The sequence below is a fragment of the Choloepus didactylus genome, chromosome 19 (genome assembly GCF_015220235.1).
Source record: "Choloepus didactylus isolate mChoDid1 chromosome 19, mChoDid1.pri, whole genome shotgun sequence".
In the NCBI taxonomy this organism is placed as follows: domain Eukaryota; kingdom Metazoa; phylum Chordata; class Mammalia; order Pilosa; family Megalonychidae; genus Choloepus; species Choloepus didactylus.
The window spans coordinates 56733376-56758745 of NC_051325.1; the positions used below are offsets into that span (position 1 = coordinate 56733376).

At 43.0% G+C, this 25370-nt stretch overlaps 1 protein-coding gene across 9 annotated transcripts in view; it reads right to left on the reverse strand.

Moving 5' to 3' along the window:
• Positions 1-7740: 7740 nt before the first annotated feature.
• Positions 7741-25370, reverse strand: part of BCAS1 (brain enriched myelin associated protein 1) — a 108417-nt gene continuing 90787 nt past the window's right edge. For 5 of the 9 annotated variants that reach the window (XM_037811243.1, XM_037811247.1, XM_037811246.1 and 2 more), the window contains 3 exons: positions 22311-22376; positions 18513-18776; positions 7741-8726 (listed from right to left, as the gene is read on the reverse strand). In XM_037811243.1, the coding sequence (XP_037667171.1) occupies positions 8652-8726; positions 18513-18776; positions 22311-22376 (405 nt within the window). In that variant the 3' untranslated portion in view covers positions 7741-8651. The remainder of the gene's footprint in view (positions 8727-18512; positions 18777-22310; positions 22377-25370) is intronic. The other 4 variants (XM_037811251.1, XM_037811248.1, XM_037811250.1 and 1 more) reach the window with 1 other exon arrangement.

Here is a 25370-nt window from a genome sequence, read left to right on the forward strand (position 1 = left end):
GGGTGAAACTCGAAGAAGATAAATAACTTACCCAAGGCCACCAGCTGGCAAGTGGCAGAACTGGGATTCCAACCAAAGCCATTTGGACTCACAGCCTGTGTTCTTACCTGTTGCTCAGTTCCCAAGGTAAACAAGGTGACAGTGTTGTTGTCACTGGGACCATGACATACGTGTTCATTTATTCAGAGCCAGTGTAGGGGAGTAAGGCTCCAACCAAGGTTGGTCCCTGGCTTTTTCTTTTCTTTTTTTTTTTAAATGAAATTTTATTGAGATTTACTCAGACACCGTAGAATTCTTCCGAAGTGCACAAACAGTGGCTCACAGTATTATCACATAGTTGTGTGTTCATCACCACAATTTTCAAACATTTTCATTACTCCAGGAAGAAAAGAAAAAAAAGAAAGAAAAAAAGAGACGACTCAAAACATTTGTCCCTCTTTTCCCCGCTATCATGATCCCTAGTATTGGTGCAGTACATTGTTACTGTTGATGAAAGAATATTAAGATATTACTGTTAACTACAGTCCATAGTTTGCAGTAGGTGTGATTTTTTTCCCATAAACTACTCTATTGATAATAATAATAATAATAATAATTTCATACATTTGGTCCCTGACTTTTGTTTCTTTCAAAGCAGGGCCTTTGAAATTGAGCTGCGCATTTGCCTGTTTGTTCTCAGGTCTTCCTTCCATACTTGCCCAGCAGATTGCTTTCCCAGATTCCATCTCCAGCTGGCTTCCGGTTAGGTGCAGCCAGTGGGAGGCACTGCCACCAAAGTGTTTTTCCTGCCCCCTCCCCTCAACAGAAAGGCAGTAGTCCCAGATGACCCCCCTCAGGCCGTTCCCCAGGGCACCCAGGTTCCCCTGGTTCTGATGCGTTCTCTCTTCCCTTTGTCCATCTAGCCATAATGGTGGTAGCAGCCTGATTCTGTTTTTAATCTCTGAGTGGCCTTGCTGTCCCATGTTTGCCTTTTCAACTCTCCCAACACTTTCCAACTAGGGCTCCCTATTAATTTCCCTCTATTAAGCTACTTGGCACAGGCTAGTGAGAGACAGACCCTGAGACGTGAGCTTGAATGCAGATAGTTTCTTTGGGATGTGATTCCAGGGAGCAGAAATGAGGGAGCAGATAAAAAGCCACTAAAGAGTGTTAATAAATATTACTACTCTGGGCAACCAGAGTTCTAACTTGCCAGGGAACCAGTGGAGACATGTTTAAGACACCTTGAAACTGTGCCGTGGAGGGATGAGGAAGTTGAGATGTTTATCTGCTATCTCCCATCCCTCGCTGGGTAAGGGTTGCCCTTGGAGGCATAAAATTCCAGGCATTTCCAAAATGTCCCACACGTGGACTGAGGAAGCTCCCGCAGCCATGGGGAAAGACATGGAGGAGAAACGCCAAGGAAGAAGGGACCTTTTGATGGGAAGCTGTCATCACTGCAGGTGAACTCGGAGGTGGCCTGAGGGGATATGGGGCAAAGCCAGCGACAGCATCTGTTACCATGGCAACCCGGTCTAAGATGATACAACCAAGGAAAGTGGAAGGCAGACTCCAGTTTCCTTCCCCAGAAATTCTGCTCCACTTTAGAATGTGATGGGGACCAGGGAAATTAGCATTGTCCTTTCCTCTTCTGCCTCCTTTCTCTTTTCTTGGATGACTATCCAGTCAACTGTTCACCTGGGTGGGGAAAAACTAGGACACAGTTAAGGATATTCCAAAGATTGGGTGGCCTTCAAACCCATGAAGAGAAGGCACACGTTCTACCTTGGGCAGATGCCATCTGCATCTTCATCAGTAATATTTACTGAGCACTTATTTACCTGCCCCACTCTGGACTTACATGCTGTCAATGATTTGTCTCATTGACTCTTTTCAGCAACTCTCTGAGATCAGCACCATTTTTATTCTCATTCTATAGAGGAACAAACCAAGGCTCCAAGAGGTAAAATAACCTGCTCAAGATCTCACAGCCTTGGGGGATAATGGAGTAAAATCCTGAATTGACATGTATGACACTGGAAATAAGCATCCTTCTAAAAGTTGAAGGCATTTAGAGGTTTTATCTAAATGGGTGTTTCTTATCAATATAATCTCTAAAGAAACTTAAAAGGAGAGGATGAGACTTTAAAATATCTGGCAGATAGTTCAGGTCACTCAATAAAGAGAAGTCGAATTGAGTTTGTGTTAGAACTTACCTGCAGCCAAAATACAAATCTAACTGTGCCACCTCTCCAACTTCAATCCTCACCTCCCTTCCCCACAGTTGCTTTCCCACCCCAGCCATGCTGAACTACTTGCCATTCTCTCTGTGGTCTCTGGGCTTTTATACTTGCTGTTCCACTGGGAAACCCTTTAGCCAACTCTTATTTATTGTTTGTGAGTTAGCGCAGATGTCACCTCCTTAAATGGTCAGCCCCCATCCCCTGTAGTCTTGGGGCAGTGCCTTCCTCTGAGTCCCACAAATCCTTGTATTTACTTTTTACTCATCTTTCTCAGACCTGTAAGCATGTCTTTAAGAGATGAGGTTAGGTTTCAATCTCTGCTCTGCTGTGATATCCTTGGACAAAGTTGCTTTTCCTTCCTGAGCCTCAGTTTCCTCATCTGGAGAATGAACGGTAGAGTAGGTAATTCATGTGAAGCACCGCACCTGGCCTCGAGTGAGTTTCCACGTTTGATGTTATCTTTGCATCTTCAGGCCCCATCACTGAACTGGGTGCTCATTGAAATGGTAGCTTTACCTAGACCAGTGGCTCTCAAATCTTTTCCTACATCAGAATCACCTCGAGGGCTTGTTAAAACACAGATTGATGGAGCCAGCCCCCAAAATTTTTGAGTCAGTGGGTTTGGAGTGGGGCTTGAGAATTTGCATCTCTAATAATGTCTAATGAGTTCCCAGGTGGCACTGCTGCTGCTGGTCCTGGGATTGCACTTTGAGAACCACTGGGCTGGTCACCTGGGGAAGGTGGATGTCTGGCTAGATTGAAGTGATCAAATGACCAAATGCTTGGAGCTAAAACTAGCTCATACTAGAGCAAAAGACAACTCATTTCCCAGTGGATACGACCATAGAATATTCATCCATCCACTTAGCCATTCACCGAAAATTTACTGAGTACTTACTCTGTTCAGGCATCTTGCTAGACATTGGCAATAGAGCAGTGAATGGCATGGACCAGAAGTTCTCTAATCTTGATGAGCTCACAGTCTAATGGCCCTGATGTGGGGGGCAGGGCACTGTAATTACACAAGTTGGTTAATCTGAGTTGAAGGAGCAAGGCTGGTTTAAAATTACTGATGCTAAGCATTGTTTTCCTGGTTATTGCATCATTATGGTTGCCTTCTCAATATCGATTTCACCAAGATGATAAATCTCATATTCCCCTTGCCTGGAACTGCAGCCCTTGTTTGTCACCAGTCTGAGGATAAAGTCAGTGAGTGAAAGATGGCACAGCAGAACCTTAGAGAATCAGAGCCAAGGTTGTGGCATGAGATATTATGAAATGATGAATTTGATGGTGGTGATGATGATTATGATGATGACTGTTAGTAGCCAGAGCAGAGTCTCAGGAAAGCAAGGTCAGGGCTGCGTGATATGAAAAGCTAAATGTCCTTATTTTTTACTACTATTTTTAACAGTCAATTTAAGTAGGGGTTTTCTGTTACTTGGAGCTTAAATTTCCGTATGATACATTGGTTCCCATTTTCTGTGTATTATTTGGCAGCTACTGTCCTGAGAGTTGGCATGCACTGTCTCACTCCACACTCACAGCTTCTTCACCAAGTGGCTTTGTTACTATCCCCCACTGTGTCGGGAGGAAACGGAGAAGTTAACTCACTTGCCCTCTCATTGGGTATGGAAAGCGTAAGAGGCAAGGCTGCTTTGTGGAGCCTGATGGGACCAGTGAGTTTTACTTAAATGCTTTGCAGTGACACCAACTTAAATGCTTTGCAATCACACCATCTTTCTTTGAACCTCTTCCAAGATAGAGCAGATAAGAATGGAAAAACAAACTAACCGAACTTCTCTTTGTTTGGGAGGGCTGGGAATCACACAAGGCAGTTGACTTGCCCAGTTTTGCCTTCTTGTTCTAGTTCTCTTCATTAAACTTGACCATTCCATAGAAGTTAATCAACAAACATGCTCCTACAAGCTGTTTTGGCCCAATCTCCTGTTTAGGCAATCAAGGAAAGGGCCTGGCTAGAGCTTGTAGAACCCCAGGTCCTGGAGCTCCCCCACGCGGTCAGATTTAAACTAAAACATGTCTCAATGAGACTAAATCACGCCTGGAATGAGCTCATTCAATGGCAATCATTAGCAGAAATGGAGCTGGGGGCCATTTTGTTGAGAAGTGCTCCTCTGGAAAAAAAAAAGTCTATACATGTGGATTCAATTTCCACTGAATGAAATGCAACAAGGGAGGCATTTAAGTTGAGTTGTGGGTATACAGATTTAAATTAGATAATGTATCCAGAAAGCATTTTATCAACTTAAAAGTGCAATAATGTAAGGCATTGTTATTATCATTACTTTGAAATTGGATAGCTTGCTACTTCTGCTATGGGAACCTAAGGGATCTGGTGGTGGGTAGAACCAAATGAGTGGCTTTCTAGGGAAGGGAGATGGAAGCAAAGGGGTTAAACTGCCCAGAAAACCAATTTAGGCAAAGGTCAGGATCTTGACTCTCAGTCAGGCTGGCGCTAAAAATCTGAATTACAAATATACAGAATTTATTTCTCATTAATATTTTTCTTCCTAAGGGAGTCAGTAATTTCCAGTGAGCTGGTGTCACTTTATTTTCACTGATAATGTGAACAAAATCTTGACCACAGAGGTGCCTAATTCTGCTCACTGTGCAAATTGCCTTTTAGGCGTAAGAAGGGACTTTGGGAGGGTGGTTGAAAACAACCCCTATAATCTTACATTCTGCAAGGCACATTCCCAAGTCCTCCCTGTGTTTGCAACTTGAGTGAGTTTAATAACGGAAATAATTCTCCTTTCCTTCTCTTTAAGGGAGAGAGTATAGCCGATTTTATTTTGTTAAGGCATAAGATCAATTTGGAACTATTTGACGTAGAAAATGGGATTATCGGGTACAGACTGTATAAATCTGCTCCTTCCAGGCACTTTGAGAAGGAGCCAGCAGGACATAGATTCTGGTTTCTTGGAACCTAATTTAATGGGACCCCAGTGCATCTGCACTATATGCAAACAAGGAAAATCCAGTTTGGGTGTGGGTGCGTCTGTGTGTAAATCTCTGATAATTTGTTTCAAGAGCAGGGCAGTAAAACAAAACACAAGCACTTTACCTTCTTTTTTCTCCTTTTTAGCATTTATTTAGGTAGGTGTCCCCTCCCCCATGATGCTGATTTCTTGAGGGACAGCAAGCTCAGGCCACTGGGAACAATGGCACTTTTGAATGAATTCTGTTATGGTTATCATTCAAAAAGCTGGAAGGCAGAAAAATTTTTTTCTCCTCAGTGGTGGCCGTTTCAGCTCAATTGCTCAATCCTTGAAAGGCCATTTCTTCTTGACATTGGAGAACACATGCTTCCCTGTGTACCTAAAAAGAAATAAAAGAGTAAATAATTTAAGTAAAATTATAAAAAGGCACCTCTGCACCTTCCCGATGTCTTCATTTCTCTTTCTGTTTGAGGACCTTTTTTTCCCTCTCTTTTTCTTTTTTAAGTTTTCGCTGTGTGCAAGTTTTGCTTTGCTTCTTTCCCACCTTGTTTGTTCTGCCCGAGCGTCATTTCTGGAGTCCACATTCTGAGGAACTTCGGTCCCTCTGTGGATGCCAAAAAGGCTTTCCTGAGCTCACCTGGGGAGTTTTTACTCCCTTTTTCACAGTAGTTCAGCATTAGTATTTATTTTAAATGCATTAGGAATGGGCTGTCAACTCAAAGATGACGTTTTAACTTGCTCCTTAGGCTACCACTGGATTTAGAATCGAGTAATTTTTTGAGTTCCCTCTGGCATAAATGTTCTTGCCTTAAAAAAAAAAAATAAGCAAGCAATTTCACTAAAGGATTGTTCTCTTCTTTTTGGCACAGAAGGTTGGGAAACTGTTACAGAAACTGTTGGCATTCTTTGAGGAAAGGATCTCAGCAAAGAACCTCTCCCCCCCGACCCCCACCCCTGCAGGGTTGTGGGGGAGGGGCTCTATCTGCCTTAGTGGCTGGGACAGAACTACTCATTCATTCGGTCTATTTCTCTCCCTTCCTGCTGTGAGGGCATTTCTTATCAGGGCAAAAAGCCCCAGTGATCAGCAAGATGAAACTTGCCAGTGATGCTGTCACTTTTCTCCATTTACCAGGAGCTCACCAGAGGTGGCATCAGGCAACAGCCCTGGTGTTTGGAGGCAAAAGAAAGTCAGCTGCTCGGGTTTTCTTGAATTGTCCCATGGTCTTATGATGGCGATGGTGGAGGAGAAGTCACCCCCACTGAGGGCTTCTCCAAAGGGTTTTGTCCCAATTTGTGTCAAGTTAAGCACTCTGACATGAAGTGGCATGAGACAGTTCTCTGCTGGGCTGGGTCAGGGGGTCTGAAGACGCCCACCCAGCAGCGAGGAAAAGCTCTCTGGTCTTTCTTTGAACCCTGGAATTCTGCCAGTCCAAGGTGGGAGCTAGCAGGCCTCAGCAGCAGATGAACCCCAAATCTAGGTTTCTGAGATTTTTTTTTTTCCTGAACATATTTTCCAAATGCTTTTTTACAAAACCACAGTTTTATTTGCCTAAGGTGCAGCCTTGTCCCTATATTCTATGTCCAGGGGAATATATATTCAATGTTTATTTCAGATCAATGTGGATGGATTGCATAGGTGACAGGTTTTTATGAGCCTGTGAATATGCGGGGATCTGTGTTTAGTGACATATATATATATTTGTATACACATATGAATATGAGTATGTATTCTGGTTTGTACGTAATGTCTATTTATAAGTATCTAGTGTGCATATGTGAGTATAAATTTATACACCTGAATGTACGTGTGTAGTGGACATGGCCGTTGTACTCACTTCCTGGCTGCTGTGAGTGTGGGCTGCTCAGGGATCCCAGCTGTTCTGTGCTTCTCAGCTCAAAGAAGCAGCTGGCCCAGGAGGCTGTGCCCCACCCATCACCCAGGGTTGATGGGACTGACCAACAAGGGGTACCAAAGGCTGGCCCTCTGGCCTTAAGGTGAGCCAACTCAGTGGTGCAATTCACACTCCAGAGCCTCTGTGGGGTCAGCTCGAGGCTGACTGCAGCTCAGGGCCTCCTCCTGCCTTGTCCCTCTTCCCCCACTCTGCTCCTGGGAGCCACCCTCAGTATTTACATCACATCCACCTGAATCTCTAACTCAGGGTCTGCTTTAGGGACCCCCGCTTAAGACATAGGTGTAGGTGTGAGCATCTACTGTGCTCTGGTGTGTATGCAAATATTCATGTAGACACGTTTGTACATGTGTGTGCCTATATACAAGGAGATCTAGGAGGATTTGGGAGAGAAGATAACATGGAGGAAGGGCACTCATTTTAGACTGTGGCAGATAACGGTATCTCAGACATAAGAGTAGAAGAGACCTGCTTTAAAAGTGGAAAATTAAAGATACCTTAGAACTAAAGTTATATATTTTTTATTAAGTTGAAAAAGATACAGTATACATGACTACCAGTCAATCATATGCTACTTTGAATTACATTATAAGAGACTCATTGTCCTATTTACTCCTTTGTACAAGTATTAAAAAGCAAACTCAGGTATTTGAATACTCTGTAAATTTTTATTAACAGGGGTTATGGGGAGGGTTTTATAAGAGCACAGCCTGAACAATTAAGAAATTACAGACAGACTTGAGATAAGTGTCAGACAGAACAGATGAAGCGAGCCCCTCTGCCATCTGAGCAACATCAGCAAGGTAAGATGGCGGAGACCTAATCTTTGTTAGTGATACAGGATGCAGGATACAAACGGAGACCTTGGCGCCCCCTGGTGTTGCTACGTGAACGCACAACTCCGTTTATTTATTGTTTGGAAGTTGTAATCCTCGCCCTTGTCACTAAGCCTCGAAAAAGCAATTGTTTTCCTAAATCATTTCAAGCCCTCTCCAGTCCATCTTTTCCCTCTCATCAATAACTTTCAAGGACCCTAGCTGAAGAACAACTCGTATTCGTTCCTTTTTCACACCCCACACATTCCATTCCAGGAAATTGGCAACTTCCCCACCCTGTGCTCCCTCTTTGAACGGCGGACTAAACAAATGGATTTTAGTCTCCCTTCCTCAGGCTTAGAGGAGGAGCTCATATTTACTACCAAGTTTAATTCCTTCTACAGGCATCTTCATGCTGCAATTTACTTGTCACTGCCAGTTTTTATAACTTAGTGAGAACACTTTCATCTATCCCCCTTCCTTCCCTGCTTGGCAATCATCAACTCTTCTGAGCTAACTAGTTAACCTGCTAAACCATCTTTACTGTTAATCTACCAGGAAAGACTGAACCAGAGACTTAATACACCTCAATATACAACAGCACAGGCTTAATGTGTAAGCAGAATTTCATTTGATGGCCACAGGAAGAAAAAGATATATACACGGAGTGGGTTTGGGGGGAGGAGATGGAGCAGAGAGAAGACATCTTGATGGCAGGAGAACTTGGTGGGAACTGTGATTTGTTTACTTGGATTTGCCAACTGGTCCGATGGATATGGGGTCTGTTTGCACTTGAGCGTCCAACATCCGCTTTGGTCCCTGGAGAAAAATACAAAGAAGTTGCATTCTATTGAAGAGCTGTAATATCATCAGCAACAATTGCCATTTATTAAGCACTTATTCTGTGCCAGGTGCTGTGCAATCAATCTACCTTACTCATAGGCTGGGGACAAGAGAACAGTCTCTGAGCAGATGCCTGCGTTCAGTTTCTATTACTTTCCAGCTTTGTGAAATCTTGGAATTAACCCTTTGTGCTCCAGTGTCTTCATTTTTAAAATACAGGTGATAACACTTATCTCAGAGGGTCATTTCCAAGGTTGAGTTCATACTCATTTAGATCAGCACCTGGGGTATAGTAACCACTTCCACCTCCCCCAGTTATAGCTCACTTTAGCCCCAGCCTCCCCAATCACTTTCTAATAACCACATCAACTGGTTTTATTTTCTTACATGATATATCACTATCTGAAATGGTCTTCTGATCTATTTTATTTAACATCTGTCTCTTCTACTAGAATTTAAGCTCTATGGTTTCTGTCTGCTGTGGATTCTGTCTCCTGCATTCTAGATGCCTAGTAAGTGCCTGGCACATAGTAGGTTCTCCTCATATATTTACTGAATGTGCTTGAATGAACTCTATGAGTTAGGTACTATTATTATTACTGCTGCTGTTGTTATTATTTTACCTTTTTGTGAAATGTAGTTACACATGCTAGAATTCACCCATTTCGTGTGCAGTTGATGAGTTTTGACTAAAACAAATTGTTATGTAATCACCACAACAATCAAGATAGAGCAATTCAATTGCCCCTAAAATCCCCTTGTGGCCCTTTGTAGCCTCCCAACCCCAGACCCTGGCAAGCACTGATCTGATCTCTATCCCTACAGTCGTGTCTGTTCCAGGATGTCACATCACTGGAACCAAAGAGGATATCGCCTTGGATTCTAGCTCCTTTCACGTGGCATAATGGCTTTGAGATTCATCCCGGTCGGTGCATGTATCAGAGGTACTATTACTATTAGCCCCTTTTACGGTTGGGGTAATTGTGGCCCATTTAGCAGGCACAATTTGCAGGAGCTCATGCGGCTAACATGTGGCTGAGCATGGGTTCCAGGCATGGTCAGTCTGATTCCTGAGTCAGGGCTTACGACCACTGGCTTTATTTTGATCTCACAACCAAGACCATAGATCTTCTAGGGACCATCTCCTTCTCTTGGTTCATTTTTTCCCCTCTTCCCTTTGTTAGTCTACATTTCTACCTTCCTCTTCCCCTTTCTCCTCGGAAGGTTTGGTTTTGCAACAGGTGCTGGGACAGTACCATCTACCTCACTGTAGCCTCCAAGGTGTCAGTACCCATGGCACCTGCACCTCAACCCCATGGATGAGACCCCACAAACCCAAGGAGTGTGCTGGGGGACCCAGGGCTGCTAGCAGCTCTCCTGGTGGCATCTTTCTCTAGGGCTTCCCTGCAGGCCTCCACTGGGGTGGCTGTGCAGGGTAAAGCCACTGGACTGCCCGCAGCAGGGGTTTCACAACCTGGGGTCCAAGCACAAACCCCCAGAAATTGTTTGCAAAAGTTTGTGTGTTTGCTTCTGTGCTAGGATTTTCATCTGATTCTCAAAGGGTTGAGAACTGCTGGATTCTAGAGTGGGAGGTTTCAAACTTTTTGGTTTCTGGGGCAAGTTTCATGGGCCCCTCATTTCACTCATCTGACAAGGAGTTAAGAGTGAAGCAGAGGGGCAGTATAGCATAGTATACAGTAGTATAGTATGTACATTTAGTGTAGTATAGTAGAATACATGTAATACGGTGTGCCGGTTTGAATGTATTATGTCCCCCAGAGAAAGCCATATTCTTTGATGCAATCGTATGGGGCAGACATATTAGTAGGGATTAAGTTGGAACGTTTGGATTAGGTTGTTTGCATGGAAATGCGCCCCACCCAACTGTAGGTGATAACTCTGATGAGATAATTTCCATGGAGGCGTGGCCCCACCCATTCAGGGTGGGCCTTGATCAGTGGAGCCATATAAATGAGCTGACAGACAGAAGGAACTCAGTGCAGCTGAGAGTGACATTTTGAAGAGGAGCTACAGCCAAGAGGGACACTTTGAAGAAAGCACAGGAGCTGCAGATGAGAGACAGTTTGAAGATGGCCATTGAAAGCAGACTCTTGTTCTGGAGAAGCTCAGAAAGGACAAACAACCCAAGTGCAACTAAGAGTGACATTTTTGAGGAACTGCATCCTAGAGAGGAACATCCTGGGAGAAAGCCATTTTGAAACCAGAACTTGGAGCAGACGCCAGCCATGTGCCTTCCCAGCTAACAGAGGTTTTCCGGACACCATTGGCCATCCTCCAGTGAAGGTACCCGATTGCTGATGTGTTACCTTGGACGCTTTATGGCCTTAAGACTGTAACTGTGTAACCAAGTAAACCCCCTTTTATAAAAGCCAATCCATCTCTGGTGTTTTGCATTCCAGCAGCATTAGCAAACTAGAACATATGGTATACTACAGAACAGCATAGTATAGGGTAGTATAGTATATAGTATTGTGAAGGATGTATAGTATAGTATAGTATACAGTCATATCATATAGTGTAGTGTAAGTATTATAATGTAGCACAAAGCATAGATAGTTAGTATAATATAATTAGTGTTATATAGGGCATGGTAATATCGTATAGGATAGCATTATATAGTATAGTATTATTGAATGGTATATATAATGTAGTATAGTATAGTAAATATAGTGTAGTGGTGTGTAATATACTATAGTTTGTGTACTATATAGTAAAGTGTAGTATAATAAAGTATATATAGTATACCATGGAGTAGCATAGTATATAGTATAATGTAATTTAATCTAGTAAAGTACATATAGTATAGTATATATAGATAGTATAATATAGGATATATAGTATAGTATAGCATAGTCTAATATAGTGTAATCTTATTGTACAGTATATATAGTATACAGTATACATATATATAATGTAGTATAGTATGGTAAATAAAGCATAGTATAGGACAGTATAGAATAGTATAGTATAGCATAGTACTGTATAATTTATATTGTACAGTATATATAGTATACAGTATATATATAGATCATGTAGGTAAGTAAAGTGTAGTATAGGATAGTATTCAATAGTATAGTATCCTACACCATAGTATATAGTATATGGTATACATCTATATATCATGTAGTATAGTATGGTAAGCAAAGTGTAGGATAGGATAGTATAGAATAGCATAGTATAGGACAGCATAGTATTGTGTAATTTATATTGTACAGTATATATAGTATGCAGTATATATATCATGTAGTTAAGTAGGGTATAGTATAGGATAATATAGAATAGTACAGTATAGTATATACTACAATATAGTTTATACTATTTAGTGTAGTTTCCCACTGGAGCCAGGCAGCTGGGGTTTGAATCCAGGTTTGCCACTTCTTCTCCATGTGACTTTGGGCAAGTTGCTTAACCCTTTATGCCTTAATTTTACCACTGATAAAATGGGGATCACAGGGTGCTTGTAAAGATTTAAGTATATTTTAAGAGCTTAGAACAATATTTGGCACATAGTAAGTGCTTTATAAGAGTTATTATTTTCAGTGATGGTGGTTGGATTCATGAATTCATTCATTTGTTCATTCAACAACATATATCGAGTACCTACGATATGTAATCCACTGTGTTAGTCTTTGGGAATATGATGATGACCAAAACCCAAAGATTACTGAAAGCCTGGGATCGGGGATCAGCCATAGGTGGGTTTGAGGACCAGCTCTGCCCCATCCACGTTTCATGATATGTGATCACTTGGTCACCCCCATGAGGTTGTTGCCTCATCTGTGTGCTCCCATAGCTGAGGTTGCACCCAGTCCCCACAAAGCCCTACGCGGTTGATCCCCTGCTCATTCTCATGCTGCCCAGGAGGAAACTGAAGCCCACGAGCTTAGAGCTTATGTCACTTCAGTCACGTTTTCCGCTGGTAGGTGGTGGAGCCAGGATTCCATCCCAGCTTTGCCTGAACCCTGAGCTAGTCTCCTAAGTGCTCAGTAATTACAACCATTCTGTTTGCATCACATCATGATTACCTGAAGCTGTGATTAGACCTCAAACTCTTCAAGTCCTGGGTAGTGTCTTATGAACCTCTGCACCTTTACAACCTAGGGTAGGGGCTGATTAAATAATCACTGCGATAATAGCTCTTCTTCCCTGACAAATTAAAATGTGCTAGGCTTTGTCCTAAGGACATTGTACATTATCTCATTTCATCTTCATGCTAACCCTGTGATGTCAGGACTATTTGCCCCATTGACCTGAAAATCAGAAAAGTGAGTTGTCCAAGTTACACAGCCACTAAGTGTTGGAGTTGGGTTTGAATCCCTGAACAACTTCTTCTAGGCTTCTAGGGCTGGACTTGGGCTGGCCACAGGTAAAATGTATCCTTCCTGCCCCTACTCGGCCCTGCATGCCTTCATGCTCTCTTCCGTTCACACAGGCCCTCCTGTCCCTGCCAGCTCTCCTGTAACAAAGCCGATTCTCCCAAGATCCCTTTCCTTTAGGTTCCATGGCCTTGACTCCTGGTTGGCCAAGCACATCAAATACGGGTTGCTAAATGGCCACCACTGAGCTCAATATGGCTTTTAGGTGGACTTTATACAACAAGCAGACTTTTAACTTTAATTTTTAAATTAAATGCTGACAAAATTATTTCACATAAAAATCTGCACTTCTGTTCTTTTCACTTAAAAAGTGGGAAGATCTTGCCAGGTTGGGTCCACAATCCTGCAAGGCAACAAACGGCTGGTGCTAGGAGGCGGCACCCCCTTTAGATGGGGTGCTTGTTTTGCATGTTGCCACAGTCTGCACCCAGCCCACTTCACTCCTTGCTATTCTTCTCTGGCCCCGGAGGCTTGAACTTTGGAGATTACTCTCATAAATGCAACCCTTGTCATGCCTTGTATAGCAGGACTGCATTTCACAGTTTACAACATCAAACGAAATTTACTCTCTCACCAGTGAAGATGATGGAGATTATTAACCCAATTTTACAGCTGCAGAAATGGAGGCCCCAAGATGCTCTAACCCAGGATTAACTCGTGTAGGGACGCCCTCCTGTGGCCACCCTGACTTGGGGCCGGGACCTCAGCAAACCTGCTCCCCCAGACACCATTGTGTTCCTCGTTCACTCCTCCTGGACATGGTCCCAACTCCTTACAGTGGTGGAGCTGATGGTCCCAAGCCTGGGTTCAGCCCAGGCCCGGGGGAGAGAGTGTAAAGATGAGAGGAAGGGAACTCTGGGGGTTCAGGCCAGGTAAAGAACTGGTCTGTCTTCTCCTTTCAAAATCTCTATTTGTTCATCTGTAAAACTGCATATTGCACTTGCCCAGAAACCCACAACAGAATCCTGGAGCTTCCAAAGGGCGTTTCAGGGACCAGGAATGTGGAAAGGTGAGGGGCTATCAAGTAGGTGGTGCTTGGTGGGTGGGGGCCCCCGACTTCCCCTTCAGTCAGAGTAGCTTCACTTTGATCAGATGGTATATAGAACATCCCGGCAGCAGTGGGGGGGGGGGCAGGGTTTGGAAGAGAGAAAGCACTGAGTGGAGAGGATGCCACACAGAGGGCAAAGGTCATGCAAGGCTTGACTGGCCAGGGGCTGAGGTGGCGAGGGTGGAGACCGCCTGCCAGCATCCGCCTCCCGGAAAGGGGGGTCTGGCAACCTGGGGGCATATGTCCAGCTTGAAAGTCTTCACGGCTTGATCTTTAGAAAGTTCTAGAAATGATCCCTCTCTCCTTCCTCCCCCAGTTTTGTCAGCCTCCTGACAATGGGAAGGAGGCAGGATTTGGGGTCAAGGCAACCCAGACCAAGTCCTGCTTCTGTTTCTCATAAGAGGTGTGACATTCAGCAGGGGGCACCGCTTCTCAAGGCCGGGTTTCGAGGCTCCTTCCCACTGCAGGCCTTTGCACCTGCCGCCCCTCCACCTGTAACACACAGCCTTGCTCCTTCCTGCCTTGACTCAAACACCTTCTCCTCTGAGATACTTTATGGATCCACCAAATCTAAGGAGCACACATTCTCTCCCTTTTCCCATGATGTTACCTGCTTTATTTCCTTCAGGGACTTCACACACCTCTTTTTAAAAAAGTATCTACTTTTTAATTTCATGCTTCCCACTAGTACACGATCCCCTGAAGTGAGGGGCCTGGTCTCATGTGTTCATTGGATAGATCCTCAGCATGTAGCTCAGGGGCCAGCAGGCATCTTCTATAAAGGGCTGAATAGTAAATATTTTAGGTTTTGTGGGCCACAGGGTCCCTGTCTCTACTACAGTGAAATTAGCCTTAGGTAATATGTAAATGAATGGACATGGCTATGTCCCAACAAAACTTCATTTACAAAAACAGGCATGGGCTGCATTTGACCCTCAGGTTGTAGTTTGTTGACCCCTGGTCTAACTCAGTGCCAGGCATCTACAAGGCATTCTGCAAATATTCGTTCAATGAATGAATAAATGATCAAGAATCATCTGAACTTTTCCACACCATCATTCTTTTCTAGCCTTCTCACCTATTGCAGAGACTGGCTTCTATTAAAATAATTGAAAATCACAATGTAAATCATCTCCTGGGTATTATTCATTTTAAACAAATGATCATCTAAGAATAAATCATAGATTGGGGGAAAAACACACACACAAAAAAACAAAACTAAAAGAAATCTAAATATTTTCCCAAACCCTTTTTCTGGTCCTTTAGCAACTTGCCACTCAAAGTATGGCCCATATATTGATAGCTTCAGGCTCACCTGGGAGCTCTTTAGAAATGCAGAATCCAGGCCTCAGACCTGCTGTGTCAGAACAAGGTTCCCAGGTGATTCGTGTGCACAGAAAATTTTGAGAAAGACTGTTCCACCAAATGCTCAGCTGGGAGGGTGAAGGTATTTCCCTTAATGCTGAAGGAAACACTTTGATAAGTGACAGCCGTGGCAGGAACAAACTGCCCTGGGCTTATAAAGGCATCTGGACACCTCCACATTGATGAAACGGTTACAAGAGCTGCATGATTAGTTTGAGATTTATGCCACCCAGAAAGAGGAAAGATACCAAGGAGTAAAAACATCTTGTGAGATAGAAGAGAAAATCATGTTTAGCTGGGCACATCATAGTATTTGTGGAAGAACGATGGAAGATGGGAGGAGGGAGGTATGGAGGATGGGTTTTGCCTCTATCCTGTTGGGGGATCTGTGGTGAATTCAGATCTGAAGTAGCCTAGCTGCCATTTACCTTCCAGAATGGTTAGTTAGCATTTGAAAGATTCTAATCAGAAGTCTGTACTCCAATAGTAATTACCATACTCTTTATTTTTATCTCTGCTCAACCCCAGAGGGTTTCTTAACTAGCTCAATGGATTAGAAATTATTTTTCATTGGTGAAATTAGTGATAAGATATGTGGGTTTCCTAGAATTACTGAACAGGCTCTTTTGCCTTTACAAGAAGGGTCCAGGAATTGGGCAATAGTAGCCTGAATTCTCCAGAATGACTCAGGACAGGCCTGCCTGCACTCAGTCTTTGAGTCTGAGTAAAAGTTTAGCTGATTCCTGTCTCTAGCACATGGTCACTGTCTTGAGTACATCTGCAAGGCAGGTGCCTTCTGGAGAACCTAAAGAGACCATGAGCTGGGACCTGCTTTGGTGTCACTAGACTACAAGCTCCATGAGAGCATGAAGTTCTGTGTATTTTATTTTGTGACGTATCCTGTGGTGGTTTTAAAATATGTCTACAAATTCTTTGATCCTCCTCCCTTTGAAGAGTAGAGCCTAACTTCACTCTCCTTGAGTGTGGGCACTTTGAGTGACTCTATTGAATAAACGGTGGTGGAAGTAGTAGTGTCAGGCCTCTGAGACGAAGTCTTGTGATTTCCTCCTGGCTCTCTTGGATCACTCACTCGGGGGGAAGCTGGCAGCCATGTTGTAAGGACAATCAAGCAGACCTACAGAGAAACTCAGGGAGCAAGAACTGTGGCCTCCTGCCAATGGCCATGGCGGTGCACCATTTTTAGAAGTGGACCCTTTGGCCACAGTTCAGCCTTCAGATGATGGCAGCCCCTGCTGACATCCTGGCTGTAACCTCACTAAAGACCCTGAGACAGAGCCACCCAGCTTCCTGACCCACAGAGACTGTGAGACAAGAAATGTTCCTTTAAGGCACTAAGTTTGGGGGGTAACTTATTATGTGGCAATAGGTTAACTAATACACGTCCCAAATGCCTGTAACAGTGCCTGGTTCACAGCAAGTGCCCAGTAAATATTTATTGAATGAATGTTTGCTTGTTTGCTAATTAAATTTTTAATGTGTGGCAAATTTTGGTCTGGGATTTATTTTCATCATGCCATCCCACTGGAGCAAGGTCGTGGGGTAGACCAGTGCTTCTCAAACTTTAAGGTGCACAAAGATCACCTGGGATATTATAAGGCAGATTTTTACTTAGTAGGTATGCTGTGGGCTTGACAGCCTGCATTTCTAATAAGCAACCCAGAGATGTGTTCTGGGGACCACACTTGGGGTTGGGGAAGTGTAGCACTCACCTATTTCTATCTGTTGGAGATTACCAATATCTACTCAAAAGGACAGAATCATTATGAATGTTCAAATAGGTTTATATAAGTTTATTTTGCTTAACCACCCCACTTCTACTGCATCATGTAAGTTAACCCCAACTCACTGGCCCCACTGCTGGTGTCAATGTTATTTCCTGGCCTTGCCATCTTAGCTCAACCCACATTCCCATGGGTCCTGGTATAAATTTCACTAATTTCTCCTCTTATTTTATGCTCGATCACCTGGCTTATAAGTTGAGTAATGACCCTTCAGACTCTGTGTCTCATTTGCCAAGATTTACATTGTTCAAAATGTAATTAAATATTGACTAGTGTCATAATGAACACCATCCATCCATCCCTCCCTCCCTCCATCCATCCATTCAACAAATATTTACAGAGTACCTACTACTAAGTTTCAACCACCATGACAGACATTGTCACTACCCTCCCAAAGCTAATGGTCCAGGGGGATAGACATAGAAGAAACAAATAAGATGCAAATAAAGAGTGCAAAAGGTTAATGAATTGTTTAATGCTTGGCCTCCATTTACTCACTCGGCCGTGAACTCCTGGAGGGCAGGAGTTATGTTTTAGTCATCTCTATATGAGATACCTTGGAAAAATCTCTCTTGTTTAAAACTTTTCAAGGCTCCCTTTGGCTTCAAGGGAGTATCCATGTTCCTTACCACCAACTGTTCCCTGCCAATCTCTCCCCAATCCTTGTAATCTATATTCCAACTAGACTGAACTCTCCACCACACCTTAGCACCTGCTCTTCCCACTTCCTGGAACATGCTCTGCCTTTGGCCCTCCTGTTGCTTCTTCCACAGACTAATCTGAGGTCTCACCTTAGATGTAGCCTCCTCTGAGAAGCCTTCTCTGATGCTCCTTTCACATCGAAGGCCAGGCCAGGCCAGGCCCTCACCTCCGTGTCCCTTTGCAAACCTTCCTTCCTCCCTGCTAGCTCTTACTACACTCAGCACCCTCGGCCCCCATCAGTTTTGCACCTGACTGTGGGCTCCAGAAGTGCAACAACCATGTCTACTCTGTTCTCTGTGCCTAGCCTAGCACAGCACGGGCACACAGTAGTTGCTCGATAAAATTTAACAAATGCCCAGCCAGCCCCCATCCAATCTGTCCCTGGTACGGTGAGAACCACACCCCTTACCTAAGAGTCCAGGAAAAAAGAAGTAAAAAATCCACCTACCAGGCCTTTTAAGAAGCCCCCGAGGGACTGCCGCCGCTTCTCGGGTTTCTTTTGGGACTTGTCCCCATTCTGCAGTGAGTTCATCTCCACCACGGACTGCTCTGAGCTCTGGGCCTGTTCTTTAGCTTCTTGCTTACTGCTTTTCTGCTTGCTCGTCTCAGCTGCCGACTTCTTGTCCTTTGAGGAGCCATCTTTGCCCTTCGGGCCTGCCCCTGCTGGTTCGGGCTCTGGTGGTGTGACAGCTTTCTCTGTTGAATCCGATGTCTATGGCAATTTCAAACAAAGAACATTTTTATTGGCTGTAAGAGAGTTCTCAATAGAAGGTGGATAAATATGTTAACACCGAGATGTTCAAATGTTAGGTGAGTTCTTGGTGAAATGAAAAAAATAAGAAAAATTAATTAAGTTCATGGTTTCCCAGCAAGAATTCTTTTCACCTTCTTCTGGCACTGGAACCTGGATTTCCCTTGGGAGACCACTCTTCTCCCTTCACTACTTCACGTGGTTCAGGTAACTAATTCCACTCCTGGACAAGGGCATGTGACTAGCCCTGGCCAATCGGAGCATGGCACTCCTGGCTGCTGTGATTGGCTTAGGGTGGGCAAACATAGATAAAAACTGAGCTCGTCTCAGAACTCTGCGAAAACAATCAAGAGCAAAACCTGCTCCATTTGGTGAATTTGAAGCTGTGAAAAGATGTAAGCCTGGAGCTTCCAGAACCACTGCCACTTCCAGGGAAAATCTGCCCCAAAGGGAAGCCACTGCAGAGGAAAGCGGAGCTGAGAGATGGAGAGAGGGGGAGAACAAGATCATTGTGTGTGCCCCTGGATCAAACTGTTCCTGAAGCCCTTTTGTGCTTAAGACTTACAAAACCTTAATGAGGGTCTCTCCCACTTGCTACCAGAGGTGACCCCTTTCCCAGAGATGCCTATTCTTTGCTTCGTGAGTATATCTACTTTAGTTTTTGGTAGATGTGAAACTGTCCTCTCACATCATAAAATGATGGAAAAAGAAGATAATTGTTTTATTTTTAGTTTTGAACATGCCTAGTTACATTCCAGAATGAAATGTTTGTGACCCTACTTGGTTCCTACAATTTGGAAGGATGAGGCTGTAAAAATCCCACATTCTGGAAAATGTTGGGTAAAAAATTACAGATAAAAAAAAAGTCAGAAAATTTTTTTTTCTCATCATTTACCTAAACTTGAGGCTTATGGAGGCTAGGGAGATGACGTAAAAATGTAAAGGAGGATAAGGGCAAGAAAAATCACAAGGAGTTCTTTATTTCCCCAGTTATCAAAGCAACATAAGGCCAAAGGAACATTGCTCAGGTTATCAGAAATGGTACACAGAAATGTAAACAATGTTGCCTTTGAGGTGGGGGAGATGTGCTTGGATGGTGCCTTTGCAGCAGGGGACTGAGGCGAGCTGAATGCCACGTGCCCTGTCCAAAGGGGCACCAGCTACTCAGACCCGGGCAGGAATGTAGATCTTTGGCATTTTCAACAGAAACTTGAGATTGAATTTTATTTTAAAGGCAAAATATCTCAAGTTTAAAATGCTGACTGCAAAAGCTTTAGAGCCCTGTTCAGGCCAAATAACCGCAATGAAAGTGCACGTGTGGGCCACATCTGACCCGCCCGGCCTCTTTATGAAGCTTCGGATTCATAACGTTTGTATGTCCCCAGCTCAAAGAGTTCTAAGCCAAAGCTGCAGTTTTGATTGAGGAGGCAGCAAGCAGAGAACTGTCATTTTGCACCAGTGAATCCCACATGTCCCTTAGAAAGAAGAAGACAAATGGACTAGACTCCCAAGTCCCAGAGGCCTCTGCAGGCTGCAACCCTAGAGAGGGCAGAAGTCCTTGGGAAAATGAGCGTCAGATGCCCAGCATGCCCTGAGAAGCTTTTGACAATGGTACGTCCTGTTTTCCTGTCAAAGCCCAGCTGCCAAAGTTGTAGCAAAAGCTAAGATACAGACACCCAAGCACAGCCGGCGGCCCAGGGCAGAGCCTCATCTTCGAAGGACACAGAAATTCCCCCTCAGTGCTCTCTGGAAAAGTCAGAACCCAGCGATCCCTGCCCACGCGAACCGTTTACTGCTTTTGCTGTGTGGGAGATTTTAAGATGGAGTGAGAGCGGCTAAGAGCTCAGGGTCAGGAGTCAGAGGGACATGGTTTGAGTCTTGCTCTGGGACCTGGAAGTTGGAGGATGAGGCCACCTGAGCACACCATTTGATTCAGACCCTGGAAGCCAACCTAGGCCTTGGGCTTCTTTCCATGGAAACGTCAATGGAGACCTTTATAACTCTAAGAGCAAGTCTGAAAGGAGCATAAAATGTCCACTCCCATGCCCCCAAATCAAGCTAACCAATTGTCATCTCCCAATGGATCTTCTCAAGACTGGATTCAAGGCCCTGGAAAATAGAATTTTCAAATAGATTCTCAAATTACACCTGGATGAGTGTAAAAAGAATGAGGTTTTCAGCTCATTCAGATTTAAACGAATTTCATTCAGATTTTAGAATCACCAAAATTATTGGCAAAATGTGTAATTGTACTTACTTTTTGTGTTTGAATAAAGTAGGATTATCATAGTTCCAAAGTAGTAATCTTTAGGATTTGGGGTTCCAAAGTGGTCTGGAGAATGGGTTTGGGGCCAGGTATAAAGAGTTTTTTTCAAAGTAAAAAAAAGGAAAGAAAATTTTTTTGAGTATAGTAGAAAGCAATATATTCCCTGTTGAAATATGTAGGACAAACCAATTATTGAAGAAATGAAAGTGCTATAATTTATTTACAGTTTTTGATGGCCACTTTTGAGTGTGTAATACGAGTAACATTACAGGATGTTCACTTCCCATCAGAAGCATAATCATAGTAATAATAACAAAGTAATAGCAACTAGCATCTATTGAGTCCTCTACCAGGCATGTTCGAAGTGCTTTACATGTATGGATTCATTTAATTGTGACAAACCTTTGAGGCAGTACTTTTACAGTCTCCATTATATCGATGATTTGGTAATTTGCTTAAAGTCACACAGCCAAACAATGGTTGCGCTAGGATTCAAACCCAAGCAGTCTGAGCCCAAAAGTCATGCTCTTGACCACTTCACTATATTGCCACAAGGAGAAGAAGAATATTTGATGGACATTTTCATGGAGGTATATTTTTAAATTAAAAAAAAAAGATGTGTGTTATAAACTAGGGTGTTGAGCATGAATCCATTTTAAAAAGTGAACACATATAGTTATGTAAATGTAAGAGCTATGTTTCTTTGGAATAGAGAAAATAATGGAAATGAACCACACGGGGTGCCTTTCCCTCATCTATTCAAGAAATAGCTCCTACTATGTACCAGGCACCATGAAATGTGAGAGAAAAATACAAACCTCTTTGCTCCACAGACCCTCCAGTAAAAGGTGGGAAGGTGTAGGGGAGACAATCAAATGAAGCATTACAAACTGTGCTAAGTGCGACGAGTTAAAAACAGGATACAGTGATGACATGGAAAGTCTCTTTGAGGGTGCCATTTACACCAAGACTTGGAAGTTGGGAAGGAATTTTCCATGTGGAGAAGAGAGATGTATGAAAGCCTGGTGATAGGACCCAGCTGAGGTACTCTAGCTTGTTCATGGTTGTATCGACAGAGCCCAACACAGTGCTGGTACACAGTAGGTGCTTAATCTAAATTAACTAAACAAGTTGATTGTGGCTGAGAAGTGCATTGAAATCCAGGCTGGAAAGAAGAGAGAATTACATCGGCTTAACCCACCACCAAACCGAATTCACAGGTCACTTACTTGGTAGCTTGAGTCTTTCCCATTTATTTCTTCTGGGTGGGTGATCCCTCCATCCCCTTTCACTGACTAAAATAACAAACAGACAATGGCCTTTCAGCCAGCACAGCACAGCAACATGGAGAACACAAGGGATGTTCTGAAAGGATGACTTCATCATTCTTTATTGAGATTCGGGATCAAGATGAGTGAAGACCAACCAGGAAACATTCTATCATGAGAAGTATGAATTCCCATGCAACCTGTAACCAGAATCTGATTAAATCCAGGTCTTGACCTCCAAGAAAGTCTTAAACTCTGGGATTAGGTAATTCCAGGATGAATAAGTGATGATGAGAATATTATTATTGGAATCAGGAGGTGGTTGAGCATATACAGAATGAATGAATAATTGAATAAAAAAATAAACTATTAGTGGCCTTCTATGGATAATATTAGGTGAGTGTTCATTGTTCTGTTTTGTGCTTGTTGTAGTTTAAGCTGAGACTTCCTTCTGTTTTCCATTCTTTAGCTACCCCTACGCCAGTCACAGAAGTGACAAGTCTGGATGGGTTGAATTCGCAGCTGTGGTTCCATAAACCCCATGCTCTATGACAGTGGTTCTCAAAGTATGGGCTCCTGACTAGCAACATCAGCATCACCTGGGAACTTGTCAGAAATGCAACACTTCAGCATCCATCCAAGATCTACCGAATCAGATCTGGGGGTGAGGTCCAGCCATCCGTGTATCAACAAATCCTCCCGGAGATTTTAAAGCATGGTAGAGTTTGAGAACCATTGCTCTAAGCTAACTGACCATGGAAAAATTCAGACTAATACTGGGGTCTGTAGTTTGTGTGTTTTAGTAATGCCCTATTCTTGATGGTTGATAAAATACCCAAGACATCTGGTAATGCATTGCTCAGTTGTCAACAATGTTGACTCATGTCTAATCCTTACAGACATGCACACACACTTGGTCATTGCTTAATGTCTTCTCCCTGCTATGGAGGGAGTGTAGGGAGTTGGGGGTTAAGCAACATGGGGCTCAGAGAAAGATTCCAAACTCCACTGTTCTTATCTTGGCTGTTCTCTTAGAGGATGATGAGAATCCACCACACATGCACTAAGAACACTTAAAAGCATTAAAGCCAATCAAAAACTTTTGACTGATTAGTATTATGTGCCTCTGTAATCTGAGATACAGTATTCATTTTAGTAGAGATAAAAAAGATTCTTTGCAAAGGCTAACTTTAGTCGGATTTCCTGTGTCCTTTCCTACCCTCAAAGTAACTTTTATGGTGCTTGGCCTAGGGTAGAGCCTTAACATGGACCTCTTGATTGGATACGAATGGAAGGAGGCTTTCTTCAGCCTGAAGCCCTGGTTTTCCACATTCTTTTCTTAAGGAACATCATTGCGGGATCTGCCAAAGTTTCTAACCCAGAGGCAAGTAAGGATTAGTCTGTCCCCCACATAAAATTTAGATCCATTTACATGAAAAGTGTTTTGTTTTGCTTTGTTTTCCTTCCTCTGGGTCTTCGGCATTGTCCTACAAGGACCAGAATTGTTTGAGAAGGTTTTGAAAAAATAAATTTACCTTCTCGCTTGTTACTTGCCGCCGCACAGGCAGACTTACCTTGTGATTTCATTCAGGCTGTGTTGAAAGAGCCCTTCATTCTCAAACACACTGCAAGGTGCCCTTCAGAACACGGCTTCATTAGCTAGTCTTTGAGGAATGTTGATAGGGAGGAAAGAAGGAAGGAATGGAGGGAGGCAAGAGGAGAGGAGGGTGGAAGGAAAGAAGGAAGGAAGAAAATGGCTTTGTATACAAAACTCAAACGGACATCAGGGGTCACACATGACCCTGTTGCCACCTTCTGGAAAGTAAAGAACTCTTTACGCCCTTCGAGAGAGGGATTTTAACTTTGCTTTAGTTGTTTCTATTCAGTATCCGTTAGGCACACGGCCAGTTTAAGGTTTAAATTGCATTCTTCCCGCTCCCTTTCTTTGATAACCCTTGGAGGAGAATTTGGACTGAATCAGAAAGCCTCTTGGCTGGCATTATGGAAGACTCCCAGGCTGTCAGGGAGACCACTGAAAAGCAGATCAACTTCTTAAAAACGAAAAACAGAAAAAAAAAAAAAAAAAAAAAAGGAAACAGTATCTCAAGCTTTTCTATGATTTTTCTCTGTTCTTCATTTTGAGGCATTTAAAGCTGTATTTATGCAAAGATGACCATCTGCTTAGCTTAGACTAAGGATCTTATTAGTCCATCTGAGGTTGCTTCAATAATAGCAATTATTAATAAGTAATGGATGAGTGTGTGGGCATGTCTGCGGAGATTAGACATGAGTCAGCATTATAGATGAAAAACATTACCAGATTCCCTCCTCCTTCCCTCCCTCCCTCCCTTCCTTCTGTTTAATTGCCTTCCCTCTTTCCCTCTTTGCAGAGTCCTCTTTCAGAGACAAATCAGGATGATTCACATTGGGCTTTGTCTTCAAAGGATCATAACCACAGAAGTTTATTTTTTCCAGCTGTTAATAATAGCAGTTACAGTTTAAAGAGACTAAATTTTTTTCAGAGACCATTTAATACTATTTTTTTTTTTGGAGACTATTAAGTAATTTCAGAGATTTTCCAGGGTGATACTGAGCAACTTTCTTTATGGAGTTTATTTTTATTCATGAGAGTCAGAGGTGAAACATCTTGGTGCAGCCAGCGTGCAGTTTTGAGATGGAATCCAGTTGTTTTATCCAAGACTTGCATATTAATGAAGCCATTTTAAATTTATTTCATTGTGTCATGCATTCCTACAGCCTGATACTCTGAGGAAAGTTTGAACCACCTCTAAGATATATCACTTAGATATTTAAAATTCTAGAAGAAATGTTTGGTGGTTGGTTCACATTTCTTTGAAAGGAAAGTAAATGCAGTTCGATGCGCATCTTTTTATTCAACCAAATTTGAGATGTTAAAGAATTAGGATGAAATTTTAGTATGGTCGAGTGTATCCGCAACATTATTTACTGGATCAGTTTCATTACAACAAATCCAAGGAACCAGATCTACTGTAAATTTCC